The 12,330-nt window shown below is 41.9% G+C and overlaps 1 protein-coding gene across 6 annotated transcripts in view; it reads left to right on the forward strand.

Moving 5' to 3' along the window:
• The window catches only part of LOC144606724 (phosphatase and actin regulator 4-like), a 130,108-nt gene that overhangs the window by 90,793 nt on the left and 26,985 nt on the right, over nucleotides 1-12,330 (forward strand). For all 6 annotated transcript variants that reach the window (XM_078423045.1, XM_078423042.1, XM_078423043.1 and 3 more), the window contains one exon: nucleotides 6,772-6,939. In XM_078423045.1, the coding sequence (XP_078279171.1) occupies nucleotides 6,772-6,939 (168 nt within the window). The remainder of the gene's footprint in view (nucleotides 1-6,771; nucleotides 6,940-12,330) is intronic.

Genomic DNA, 12,330 nt, shown 5'->3' on the forward strand with positions numbered 1-12,330 from the left:
GCACACACAAACATAACAGCACATACATAAACAGTTCACAGCGCCCCCTCAGAGGGCCTCAAACGCTAGAGGGAGTACAGAGAAGGTTCACCAGATTGATCCCTGGGATGGCAGGACTTTCATATGAAGAAAGACTGGATAGACTAGGCTTATACTCGCTGGAATTTAGAAGACTGAGGGGGGATCTTATTGAAACATATAAAATTCTTAAGGGGTTGGAGAGGCTAGATGTGGGAAAATTGTTCCCGATGTTCCAGGATTTCATTGTTTCAGATGTGATAGAATCGGAGGGGCAAGAGGTGGGGGTGTTGCATCGCTTGTCAGGGAGGATATCACAGCAGTGCTTTGGCAGGACAGACTAGAAGACTCGATTAGGGAGGCTGTTTGGGTGAAACTCAGAAATGAGAAAGGTTTAACAACACTTATAGGGGTGTATTATAGACCGCCAAATAGGGAACGAGAATTGGAAGAGCAAATATGTAAGGAGATAGCAGATATTAGTAGTAAGCACAGAGTAGTGATTGTGGGTGATTTCAATTTTCCGTACATAGACTGGGAATCACATTCTGTTAAAGGGCTGGATGGTTTGGAGTTTGTAAAATGTGTGCAGGATAGTTTTTTGCAGCAATACGTAGAGGTACCTACCAGAGAAGGGGCAGTGTTGGACCTCCTATTAGGAAATGAGACGGGTCAGGTGACGGAGGTATGTGTTGAGGAGCACTTTGGGTCTAGTGATCACAATGCCATTAGTTTCAATATAATTATGGAGAAGGTCAAATCTGGACCAAGGGTTGAGATTTTGGATTGGAGAAAGGCTAATTTTGAGGAGATGAGAAAGGATTTAAAAGGAGTGAAATGGGACATTTTGTTTTATGAAAAGGATATAATAGAGAAATGGAGGATATTTAAAGGTGAAATTTTGAGAGTACAGAGTCTTTATGTCCCTGTTCGGTGGAAAGGAAAGAATAATAATTTGAAAGAGCCGTGGTTTTCCAGGGAAATTGGACACTTGGTTCGGAAAAAGAAGGAGATATACAATAAATATAAGCGGAAGGGAGTAAATGAGGTTCTTGAGGAATATAAAGAATGTAAAAGGAATCTTAAGAAGGAAATTAGAAAAGCGAAAAAAAGATATGAGGTTGCTTTGGCAAGTAATGTAAAAGTAAACCCCAAGGGGTTCTACAGATATGTCAATAGCAAAAGGATAGCGAGGGATAAAATTGGTCCATTCGAGAGTCAGAGTGGACAGCTATGTGCTGAGCCGGAAGAAATGGGGGAGATATTAAACAATTTCTTTTCTTCGGTATTCACCGAGGAGAAGGATATTGAATTTTGTGAAGTAAGCGAAACAAGTAGAGTAGTAATGGAAATTATGAGGATCAAAGAAGAGGAGGTATGGACACTTTTGAAAAATATAAAAGTGGATAAGTCTCCAGGTCCTGATAGGATATTCCCTAGGACATTGAGGGAAGTTAGTGCAGAAATAGCAGGGGCTATGACGGAAATATTTCAAACGTCATTAGAAACGGAGATGGTGCCGGAAGATTGGCGCATTGCGCATGTTGTGCCTTTGTTTAAAAAAGGTTCTAAAAGTAAACCTAGCAATTATAGACCTGTTAGTTTGACGTCTGTGGTGGGAAAATTAATGGAAAAGATACTTAGGGACAATATATATAATCACATGGATAAACAAGGCCTGATTAGAAACAGTCAACATGGATTTGTGCCTGGAAGGTCATGTTTGACTAATCTTCTTGAATTTTTTGAAGAGGTTACCAGGGAAATTGATAAGGGCAAGGCTGTGGATGTTGTCTATATGGACTTCAGTAAGGCATTTGACAAGGTTCCACATGGAAGGTTGATTAAGAAGGTTAAATCGTTGGGTATTAATAGTGAGGTTGCAAGATGGATTCAACAATGGCTGAATGGGAGATACCAGAGGGTAATGGTTGACAACTGTATGTCAGGTTGGAGGCCAGTGTCTAGTGGAGTACCCCAAGGATCTGTGTTGGGTCCACTGTTGTTTGTCATTTACATTAATGATCTGGATGATGGTGTGGCAAATTGGATTAGTAAGTATGCAGATGATACTAAGATAGGTGGTGTAGTTAATAATGAAGTAGAAGCATAGAAGGTTGAGGGGGGACTTGATAGAGGTTTTTAAAATTTTAAGAGGGACGGACAGAGTTGACGTGGGTAGGCTTTTCCCTTTGAGAGTGGGGAAGATTCCAACAAGGGGACATAACTTCAGAATTAAGGGACAAAAGTTTAGGGGTAACATGAGGGGTAACTTCTTTACTCAGAGGGTGGTGGCTGTGTGGAATGAGCTTCCGGTGGAAGTGGTGGAGGCAGGCTCGATTTTATTATTTAAGAGTAAATTGGATAGGTATATGGATGGGAGGGGATTGGAGGGTTATGGTCTGAAAGCAAGTAGATGAGACTAGGTCAGAGAAATTGGTCGGCGTGGACTGGTAGGGCCGAACGGGCCTGTTTCCGTGCTGTAATTGTTATATGGTTGTTATATGGTTATATGGATGTTGGGGAAGTCCAGAACCAGGGGTCACAGCTTAATACAATACAATATATCTTTATTGTCATTGTACCCAGGGGTACAACGAGATTGGGAATGCGCCTCCCATACGATGCAATAATTTAAGTAATTTAGACAGCAGCAACCCAACGAAACGAAACAGTTGTAACAGTTTTGGACAGGGTAAAGTGCAAGTTGATCTATGCGTTGTGGCCATCCGGCTCAGCAGGACCGGTTCATAGCAGCTATGGCCCTGGGGATGAAGCTGTTCCTGAGTCTGGAGGTGCGGGCGTAGAAGGCCTTGTATCGTCTGCCCGATGGAAGGAGTTCGAACAGACTGTTGCAGGGGTGTGAAGAGTCTTTGTGGATGCTGGTGGCTTTTTTGAGGCATCGTGTGTTGTAGATGCCCTCTAAGTCTGGTAGCTGTGTTCCGATGGCCCTCTGAGCTCTATGGACTACCCGCTGTAGAGCTTTCCTTTCTGCCTCCGTGCAGCTGAGGTACCACACAGGGATGCCATGCGTTAGGATGCTCTCGATGGTGCAGCGGTAGAAGGTCGTCAGCAGCTGTTGGGGTAGACCAGACTTTTTCAGTGTTCTTAAGTAGAACAGTCTTTGTTGTGCCTTCTTGACCAGCGCAGCAGTGTTATTGGACCATGTTAGGTCCTCCGAAATGTGAGTGCCCAGAAACTTGAAGCTGGACACTCTCTCCACACTGTCCCCGTTGATAGAGATCGGGGCATATTCCCCGTTATGTGACCTACAGAACTTGACAAGGGGGAAGTCTTTTAGGACCGAGATGAGAAAACATTTCTTCACACAGAGAGTGGTGAGTCTGTGGAATTCTCTGCCACAGAAGGTAGTTGAGGCCAGTTCATTGGCTATATTTAAGAGGGAGTTAGATGTGGCCCTTGTGGCTAAAGGGATCAGGGGGTATGGAGAGAAGGCAGATACAGGTTACTGAGCTGGATGATCAGCCATGATCATATTGAATGGCGGTGCAGGCTCGAAGGGCCGAATGGCCTACTCCTGCACCTATTTTCTATGTTTCTATGTTTGTATGTTTCTAGAAGTTATTCTTTAAGTTAAGCTTAAAGTTATTCTTTGTCCGCCTGGCATGACAGCTGGTTGTCTGCGCATCAGTTTCATTAGTTTTCATTAGGGATTTTTAAATAATGGTCACCGCCTAACATTGTTATAAAACAATCACTTCTGGATAAAAATTACTAAAAGAATGGTCATGTGTTTGAGGCAAATTTAATCAAATATTTTGAAAAGACTGTTTCCCGGATTTTTTAAAATCATGTTTTGGGGTTGTATTCTCACTGCAATCGATTGTTCTGGAGAGATGCAGGAGTGTTAACCTCACTGTTAAGCATTCATGTCAGCCACTGCACATCATAGTGAATTGTAAGCAGTAGTTTGTCTTGTCTTTTAGCTGGGATATTTTGATGTGGTGATTTCAACACGTCCCTACTAGTGAGATTTGAAAAGCTTTTACTTCAGGAAAGAGTGAGAAAAGTGTAGGAAGGAACTGCAGATGCTGATTTAAACTGAAGATAGACACACAAAGCTGGAGTAACTCAGCGGCTCAGACAGCATCTCTGGAGAGAAGGAATAGGTGACATTTGGGGTCAAGACCCTCTTCAGACTTTCTGAAGAAGGGTCTCTACTCGAAACATCACCTATTCCTTCACTCCAAAGATGTTGTCTGGCCTGCTGAGTTACTCCAGCTTTTTGTGTCTGAGTGAGAAAATGTATGGAGACAAGGGCTGGTGGGTGAGTAACCGTTGTTTGGATTGAATAACATTAAACTTCATCCCCATGCACCATGTTTCTTGGATCTGATGGTTTAGAGCTCATTTATGAATATGGCTCCAGAATGTTGCAATTCTGGGTACCACCACTCTAACTGTATACAAGATTGTTATTCTCTTATTGGAAACCTACTCTTTAGACTTCAGAGGTATCACAAAATGCTGGAGTAATTCAGCAGGTCAGGCAGCATCTAGGAGAGAGGGAACGGGTGACGTTTCGGGTCGAGACCCTTCTTCGGACTGATGAAGGGTCTCCACCCAAAACGTCACCCATTCCCTCTCTCCTAGATGCTGCCTGACCAGCTGAGTTACTCCCGCATTTTGTGATACCTTCGATTTGTACCAGCATCTGCAGTTATTTTCCTACACTTTAGACTCTGTGGGTACACCATGGAAACAGGCCCTCCGGCCCAGTGATTAAGTCCACACCGACCAGCGATCACCCCGTACACCAGCTCTATCCTACACATTAGGGACAATGTATAATTAGTCACTTAACAGAAGTCAATTAACCTTCAAACCTGCACGTCTTTGGAGTGTAAAAGGAAACCGGAACACCCAAAGAAAACCCATGTGGAAAAACCCACAGGGAAAATATACACACTCTGTATAGACAGCACCCGTAGTCAGGATCGAACCTGGGTCTCTGGTGCTGTAAGGCAGCAACTCTACCGCTGCGCCACTGTGCTGCCCTCATTTTACCTTTATTTGAAAACCATCTGCCATAGCTTTCCTAATGGTTTATCGATTACTCTATTCTCCCCTTTTCACTCCTTTCTCTTGGATTAATGGCAACGTTCAGAATTAATTTGGTTTTAGAGCTACCAAGAGTGTATGATGCCCAGGTGTTAACATGCAGCTTTGAAAATAGCTATTGATAGCAGGCAGGTGATTACTTTCTTTGGTGACCGTTTACATAATGGAAACATGAACAGATATTTTCCATCAATTCAGTTGTGAACTACCGCCCTTTGCCAGATGTAAACCCTGAACTAAAGGGCAAATAAGTCAATTTGTCATCATATCATAGTCAGAGTGCTTTGTAAAGTCTACGTCTCTTGCTTGTTTAATGAAGGTTTCATGATAAGGTAATAGGAAGTATGAAATGCTCCTGAACACCCTTATGCAACATCTATATCCAGTGTTGTCAGTTCCGTCTGCTATAATCTGCTTAAGCTTTTAAAAGAATCTGCTGTAGCCTTGTACGAATCAATGCATTTCTAAATCTTTGCTATTGGGTTCAATACTGTGACAGATTTTTGCATGTGGTTTAGTGTTTGGCAGGTTGAAAAGTGTGGTTTTCAAGCAAAAATAGATAAATATGAGTCATTTATGTGCCTTTATTTACAATGGAAAAATAATCCGAATAACGGATGTGTAATATGTGCAGAGGAGGCAATGTGCAATCTGCAATTTAATTCTCTCAATGGCAACATAATTGTCTTTCCTTGATACTGAAATCTCTAGTCACTGGTTTAAAATACCCAATAACTATGGTGATTGTTCAATTGAAAACTAACATTACAAAAATAAGAATGTTGTATTGAAATAAAACAAAAGAGATTTCATTCATAACATTTTTTAAGCATCCCTTTGCATATCACAGGAGGGTTTTAACTACCGATCTTTAGGAACCCATTTCTTTGAAGAAATTTAGTTGACCAAAATGACTATTTTAGCAACTAGTTCATGGAGTCATGTAGCATGGAAACAGCCCCTTCGGCCCAGCCTGCCCATGACGACCAATGTGCCCCATTTACACTAGACGCACTTGCCTGCATTTGGCCTATGACCTTCTAACCCTACCCTACCCATTCTAAATCTATCCTATCCATAGGTCTGAGGTGTTTTGTAAATATCTCAGTATCATTTTGCAAACGGATTTTCTTTATAAAACGGTGGAAAAAATGTTTTCATGTGCTGACTGATATTGAGAATGACTTCATAGGTTTATGTGATAGGAGCAGAATTAGGCCACTCGGCCCATCAAGTCTATTCTGTATTCAATCATGGCTGATCTATCTCTTCCTCCTAACTCCATCCTTCTGCATTCTCCCCCTGACACCTGTACTAATCAAGAATCTTTCTAATCTCTGCCGCAATAATGTCCATTGACTTGGCCTCCACAGCCTTCTGTGGCAATGAATTCCACAGATTCACCACCCTCTGAAGAAACTCCTCCTCATCTCCTTCCTAAAGGAACGTCCTTTAATTCTGAGGCTATGACCACTGGTCCTAGACTCTCCCACTAGTGGAAACATCCTCTCCACATCCACTCCATCCAGGCCTTGTATCAAAGCATGTGAAAGTAATCTCTTCAAGTGATTAAGGATTGCATCCTCTTCATAGTCCTGCTCAGCATTCAATCCCTCAAATTGGTGCCTCTGAACTTAACTGGACTTTGTCTCCTCTAATTCATGTTTTCAGCTGAGGAAGAGGAGCCTCTTCCACCAGTGGGCTCAGGCAATGACGTCTCCGGTTTGAATACTCCCACCGCACGGAGGAAGGGGAAATTTCCAGGATTTGGCAAAATATTCAAACCGTGGAAATGGAGGAAAAAGAAAAGCAGTGAAAAGTTCAAGGAAACCTCTGCAGGTAAGAAACTAGTGCCCCCTGAGGACACTGCTTTCAGAGTTTGGAAGACCAGTTTAACATGTAAAATGTTCTCCTATTTTAACCCATTCAGCCTGTCCACAGAATATTGTAAATTTTTAATGTCATTGAAACTGAATTCTTCATAGGACCTACTCCCCCCCCCCCCCCCCCCCCCCCCCCCCCCCCCGCCCGTTGGACACTGTATGAAAAGACCTGGGATGTAAAAAGATTCAAGTTCATTTGTGCCATTCATTGTTTGACTTAAAGCCTTCTGAGATGCTGCTGGGGGAAGCTGCAAGAGACAGAAGGTACCATGGGCGTTGCATCCAAGTCACAGTGCACATCTTCAGTCAAAGAAGAAATAAAATGGAGTGGATAATGACAAGGAAAACCATTCTGAGTAGCACCATTAATCAATTAGACTTGTAGAGAACTATTGCTCTGTTGAGGGCATTTTTATTCTTTCACTTCATTAGACTTCGTCAACTAACCCCAGTCCCCTAAGTTTTTTTTTCTGGAACCCTTTTATTATCTTCCCCTTCAACTATTTATTTAGTTCTCTGTTGAAAGCAACAATTGAGTCTCCTTCCGCTGCCGTGCCCTGCTGTGTCATTCTCAGTGTAAAGAAATGTTGCCTCTTATCAGTTCTTGTTCTGCTGCCAAGCACTTCAAATCTGCCCTCATCACCTTCCTGCTGCATGATGCAGTTTTTCTTTGTTTCCTCTGTTAAAACTATTTGTAAATTTTGAACTTCATGGTACCTCCTCTGCTCCAACAGAACAATCCCAGGTTCTCTGCATTATTCATGCAATTGTCAAGTCAAGTCCATTTTATTTGTATAGCACAATTAAAAACAACCCACGTTGACCAAAGTGCTGTACATCAGTTCAGGTACTAAGAACGAACATACAATGGCACACAAACATAACAGCACATACATAAACAATTCACAGCGCCCCCTCAGAGGGCCTCAAATGCTAGGGAGTAGAAATAGGTTTTGAGCCTGGACTTGAAGGAGTCGATGGGGGGGGGGGGGGGCAGTTCTGATGGTGAGAGGGATGCTGTTCCACAGTCTAGGAGCTGCAACCGCAAAAGCGCGGTCACCCCTGAGCTTAAGCCTAGACCGCGGGATAGTCAGTAGCCCCAAGTCGGCCGACCTGAGGGACCTGGAGATAGAGTGGTGGGTTAGAAGATTTTTGATATAGGGAGGAGGCAAGCCCGTTTAGGGCTTTGTATGTGAATAGGAGGAGTTTGAAGTTGATTCTCTACCGTACTGGGAGCCAGTGGAGAGAGGCCAGAATCGGGGTGATGTCCCTTTTACGGGTACCCGTCAGGAGTCTCGCTGCGACGTTTTGGATCAATTGCAAGTGGGACAAGGATGATTGGCTGATTCCAGTGTATAGGGAGTTGCAGTAGTATAAGCGGGAGGAAATGAATGCGTGGATGATTTTTTCAATGTCGTCAAATTGGAGGAATGGTTTGATTTTAGCTATGGTACGAAGCTGGAAGAAGCTGGCTTTTACCACAGCGTTGACTTGCTTGTCAAACTTTGTGATTCTTCATCTCCGCCACCATTCTTGTAAAGGAAAGGAAAGTCTGAAGAAGGGTCTCGACCCGAAATGTCACCCATTCCTTCTCTCCAGAGATGCTGTCTGGCCCGCTGAGTTACTCCAGCATTTTGTGTCTATCTACCATTCTTGTAAAGCTCTTTCAAAGAATCATGCTCAGAATTCTCCGGTTGATAAATGATCCCGACCCGAAACGTCAAGGTGATTTTCTCCAGAGATGCTGCCTGACCCGCTGAGTTACTCCAGCACTTTGTGTCTATCCTAAGTAGTTTGATGGTTGGCATAACTGCTAGTTGAGGGATAGGGAGAACTTTGCCATTCAAATTAGGGCCATGAGAGCATGTCCATCTGAAAGGGAAAATTAGAGCATGGTTTAATTTGTTTCCCAGGCCCATGTTGGGGTTGAAAGCTTCAGTTGTGTACTCAAGTCATTAGAGTGGAACTTAAATCTCTCGCCTCCAAATCCAAGATAACCATGCCATCTTAAGAGACAGAACTAACATCCGAAAGATTGCATGCAAGGTGTAAGGTGCGATCAGCTTTGTAATGGTCTCCCAATAGTGGGAGAGTATAGGACCAGTGGTCAAAGCCTCTGAGTGTATTTGAATTTCCAGAAACAGTTTTGTCCAAAATGATTTTCCTATTATAAAATTATGTTGAATTGGTTGGATTAAACTTCTTTATTTTTTACCTTTTATTTATAAACTCCGGCATCTTGCCAACAATAAATGTTAAACTAATGTTTCCCACTTTTAAGTGTCCAATTTTCTGATCAGTAGTAATAATGTACTTGCAATCTTCTGTAAATTTCATGTTCCATTTAGATTAAGAGATGCTGAATGGAACTTTGAAACAACTGGCAGCACAAAAGGGATGAAGAACACGAACATTTAATTCACTCATCAATTTGAAATTAACACAAAATGAGTGCAATCTATTGTTGCACATAATGTATTAATTTGTTTGGGACAGCTTGGTTGATAAAATGTGCACTTTCTTGTCTGTTCTTAATGTTCCAGTCAACTGCATCTATTTCACATTTTCCTCTAAGACCATTGTTACTAAACACAATTGAAATAATTTAATTTGGGTTTAAAAAATTTCAGCAAGAATATCCACCTTAACATTAAAAACCAGAATGATTGAGTGAAAATAGAAATGGAAAACAGGAGCATGGGGTAGGTCATTTGGTTCTTTGAGTCTGCCCCACTATTCAGTACATTCATGGCTAATCTTCCATTTCAATACTATATTCCTGCTTTCTCCCCATACCTCCTGATGCCTTCTGTGTCTAAAGATAGACACAATGTGCTGGAGTAATTCAGCGGGTCAGGCAGCATCTCTGGAGAAACATGATGAGTGACGTTTCAGGTCGGGACCCTTCTTCAAACTCAATAGTCTTCAGAGTCTGAAGAAGGGTCTCAACCCAAAACGTCACCTATCCTTTTTTTACAGAGATGCTGCCTGACCCGCTGAGTTACTCCAGCACCGTGTGTCTATCTTTGGTATAAACCAACATCTGCAGTTCTTTGTTTCTGCCTTTGGTACCTACCTCCTTCCTAAAATATAAAAGTGACAGGCTCCACTACCTTCTGTGGTAGATAAATCTACAGATTAAATGAAGAAATGTTTTCATCTCAATCCTAACTTTTCATCTATTTTCATCTGCTCACTGTTAGATGGGCATCTGGAAACTATGATCTATTATTTTTACACATCACCTTCCTCTTCTTACCTATCCCATTTCCCCCACCGCCAGCCACACAGGAGAAATATTCTTCCTTTAGCTAGTCTGTCTATGGATTGTCTCGGATGGTTATCTTCATTGCCTCAGGAAATTGAGAGATTAGTTTTGGAATTTCTCTAAAATTATCTGCAAGTTGTCCTTTTGTTCTTCATGCCTCTCCTCAGCCAAGCTTTGCTTGAAGTGATAGAAGGTGGTGCATGAGGTTGCACTGTCAGGTGGGCAGGGGGAATATTGGAAAGCTTGACGGTCTGTGTTAATGTTGTCATTCATTGGCGTGGGTATCATCGGTAAGGCCAGCCTTCACGACCCATCGTAATTATGCTTGAGAACATTGTGAAGGGCTACCCCAATGAACCACTGTATCCTTGTTGTATACGCTACTGTGCTGTTAGCCGAAAGGTTCCGGATTTAAACTAAATGGTGTTGAGGGAACAGTGACACTTTTCCAAGTTAATTTAGTGTGTAGCTTGGGGATGTAATTTGATGTTGCTCTGCGCCTCCTGTCCATTTCCTTCTAGGTGGTAGAAATTGCAGATCTGAGAGGTAGTGTCAAAAAAGCCCTAAAATAAGCTTTTTGTTTGAAGCTACACATTGCAGTCAAAGTATGCTGACCGAGCAAAGAGAGTTTTTTAAAATGTTGTAGATGGCACGCCAGTCAAGACGGTTGCTGTTGCTTTTGATCTGTTTGGTTAATTTTTTGCGCTAAAATTGATTCTTTCTAAATCAGCATTTCCACTGAGAAGAACTTTGTAATTTACTTGTTTCCAAACCTCTGAGGCTTCTATGGTAGTAAGGATGATGTGTTCCAATTCCTTTCATTTTATATAATAGCTCTTAAAAGAAAACAGCTGGCTTCATGTTTTTTCCTCCATTCCATCCCCTGTGAATAGCAAAATTGAGAAGTTTGTAACATTGCCTCTTATCTTGAAGGTTTTTGCTGGCTCATAGTACTGTAGCTATGCATCGTAGCCAAGAATTAATTGATCTCCAAACGTCACTAAATAAAAATAGGAATGCTTGACCCTTCTGTCCTTGTTCCCATTGATGAAATAGGGGAGAATGGGAATTGCTCAAATTAATGTAACCCTGCACAATTCACCAATACACCAGCTCTTGGCTTTAAACCTTCTCCTGTTCAGAGTAGAATTATCCGTCTACCTCAACATTAAGAGTTTGCACTACTCTCTTTGCCTTTAATATTATCCCACGATTGAGTTTTAATTGTATTTTATATCTACTTTCAATTTCAAGAGGTGGAGGTAATGACGTATTTGAATTCGCCAGAGTTTAGTGAAGTGAAACATACGAAGATGAAGTGTAATATATTTACTATTTACATTTTGAGGTTCCATCAAACTAATTAAGACCATAAAGATTGAAGCTAATTATGTATTTAAAAGACATTAAATGTAACCTAGTTAATCTGCTCCCTTATTCTATTCTCCCCCATCATCCTCTGCCCTGCTTGACCTTGGTAGTTTATCTGGCACTCGCTTTGAAACATAGAAATAGGTGTAGGAGTAGGCCATTCAGCCCTTTGAGCCAACACCGCCATTCAATATGATCATGGCCGATCATCCAAAATCAGTACCCCATTCCTGCTTTTTCTCTCTTTCCCTTAATTCCGTTAGCCAAGAGCTATATCTAACTCTCTCTTGAAAACATCCAGTGAATAGACCTCCACTGCCTTCTGTGGCAGAGAATTCCACAGATCCACAACTCTCTGGGTGAAAAAGTATTTCCTCATCTCAGTCCTAAATGAACAGTTATTCTTAAACTGTGACCCCCTGGTTCTGGACTCCCCCTACATCTGGAACATTTTTGGGGGTACTCTACCACAAGAGAAAGCAAAATACTGTGAGTGTGATCACTGAGACCCCAGGCATAACTTTGGGAGGCAATTATTTTATAGTGGCAAAGTTTCCGCACTGTACAAAAGCAAGCCCACCCACCTAAAGCGTAAAATCTTCATGATACAAATGTCTCTGCTTTCGTGAAGTTTTACATCTTCTCAAAGAACAAGGTCATTTATTCATTCAAAGATCATTTTATTGCCTGTGCCAAATTATCTCGAGC

This window comes from Rhinoraja longicauda, chromosome 27 (assembly GCF_053455715.1).
Source record: "Rhinoraja longicauda isolate Sanriku21f chromosome 27, sRhiLon1.1, whole genome shotgun sequence".
NCBI lineage: Eukaryota > Metazoa > Chordata > Chondrichthyes > Rajiformes > Arhynchobatidae > Rhinoraja > Rhinoraja longicauda.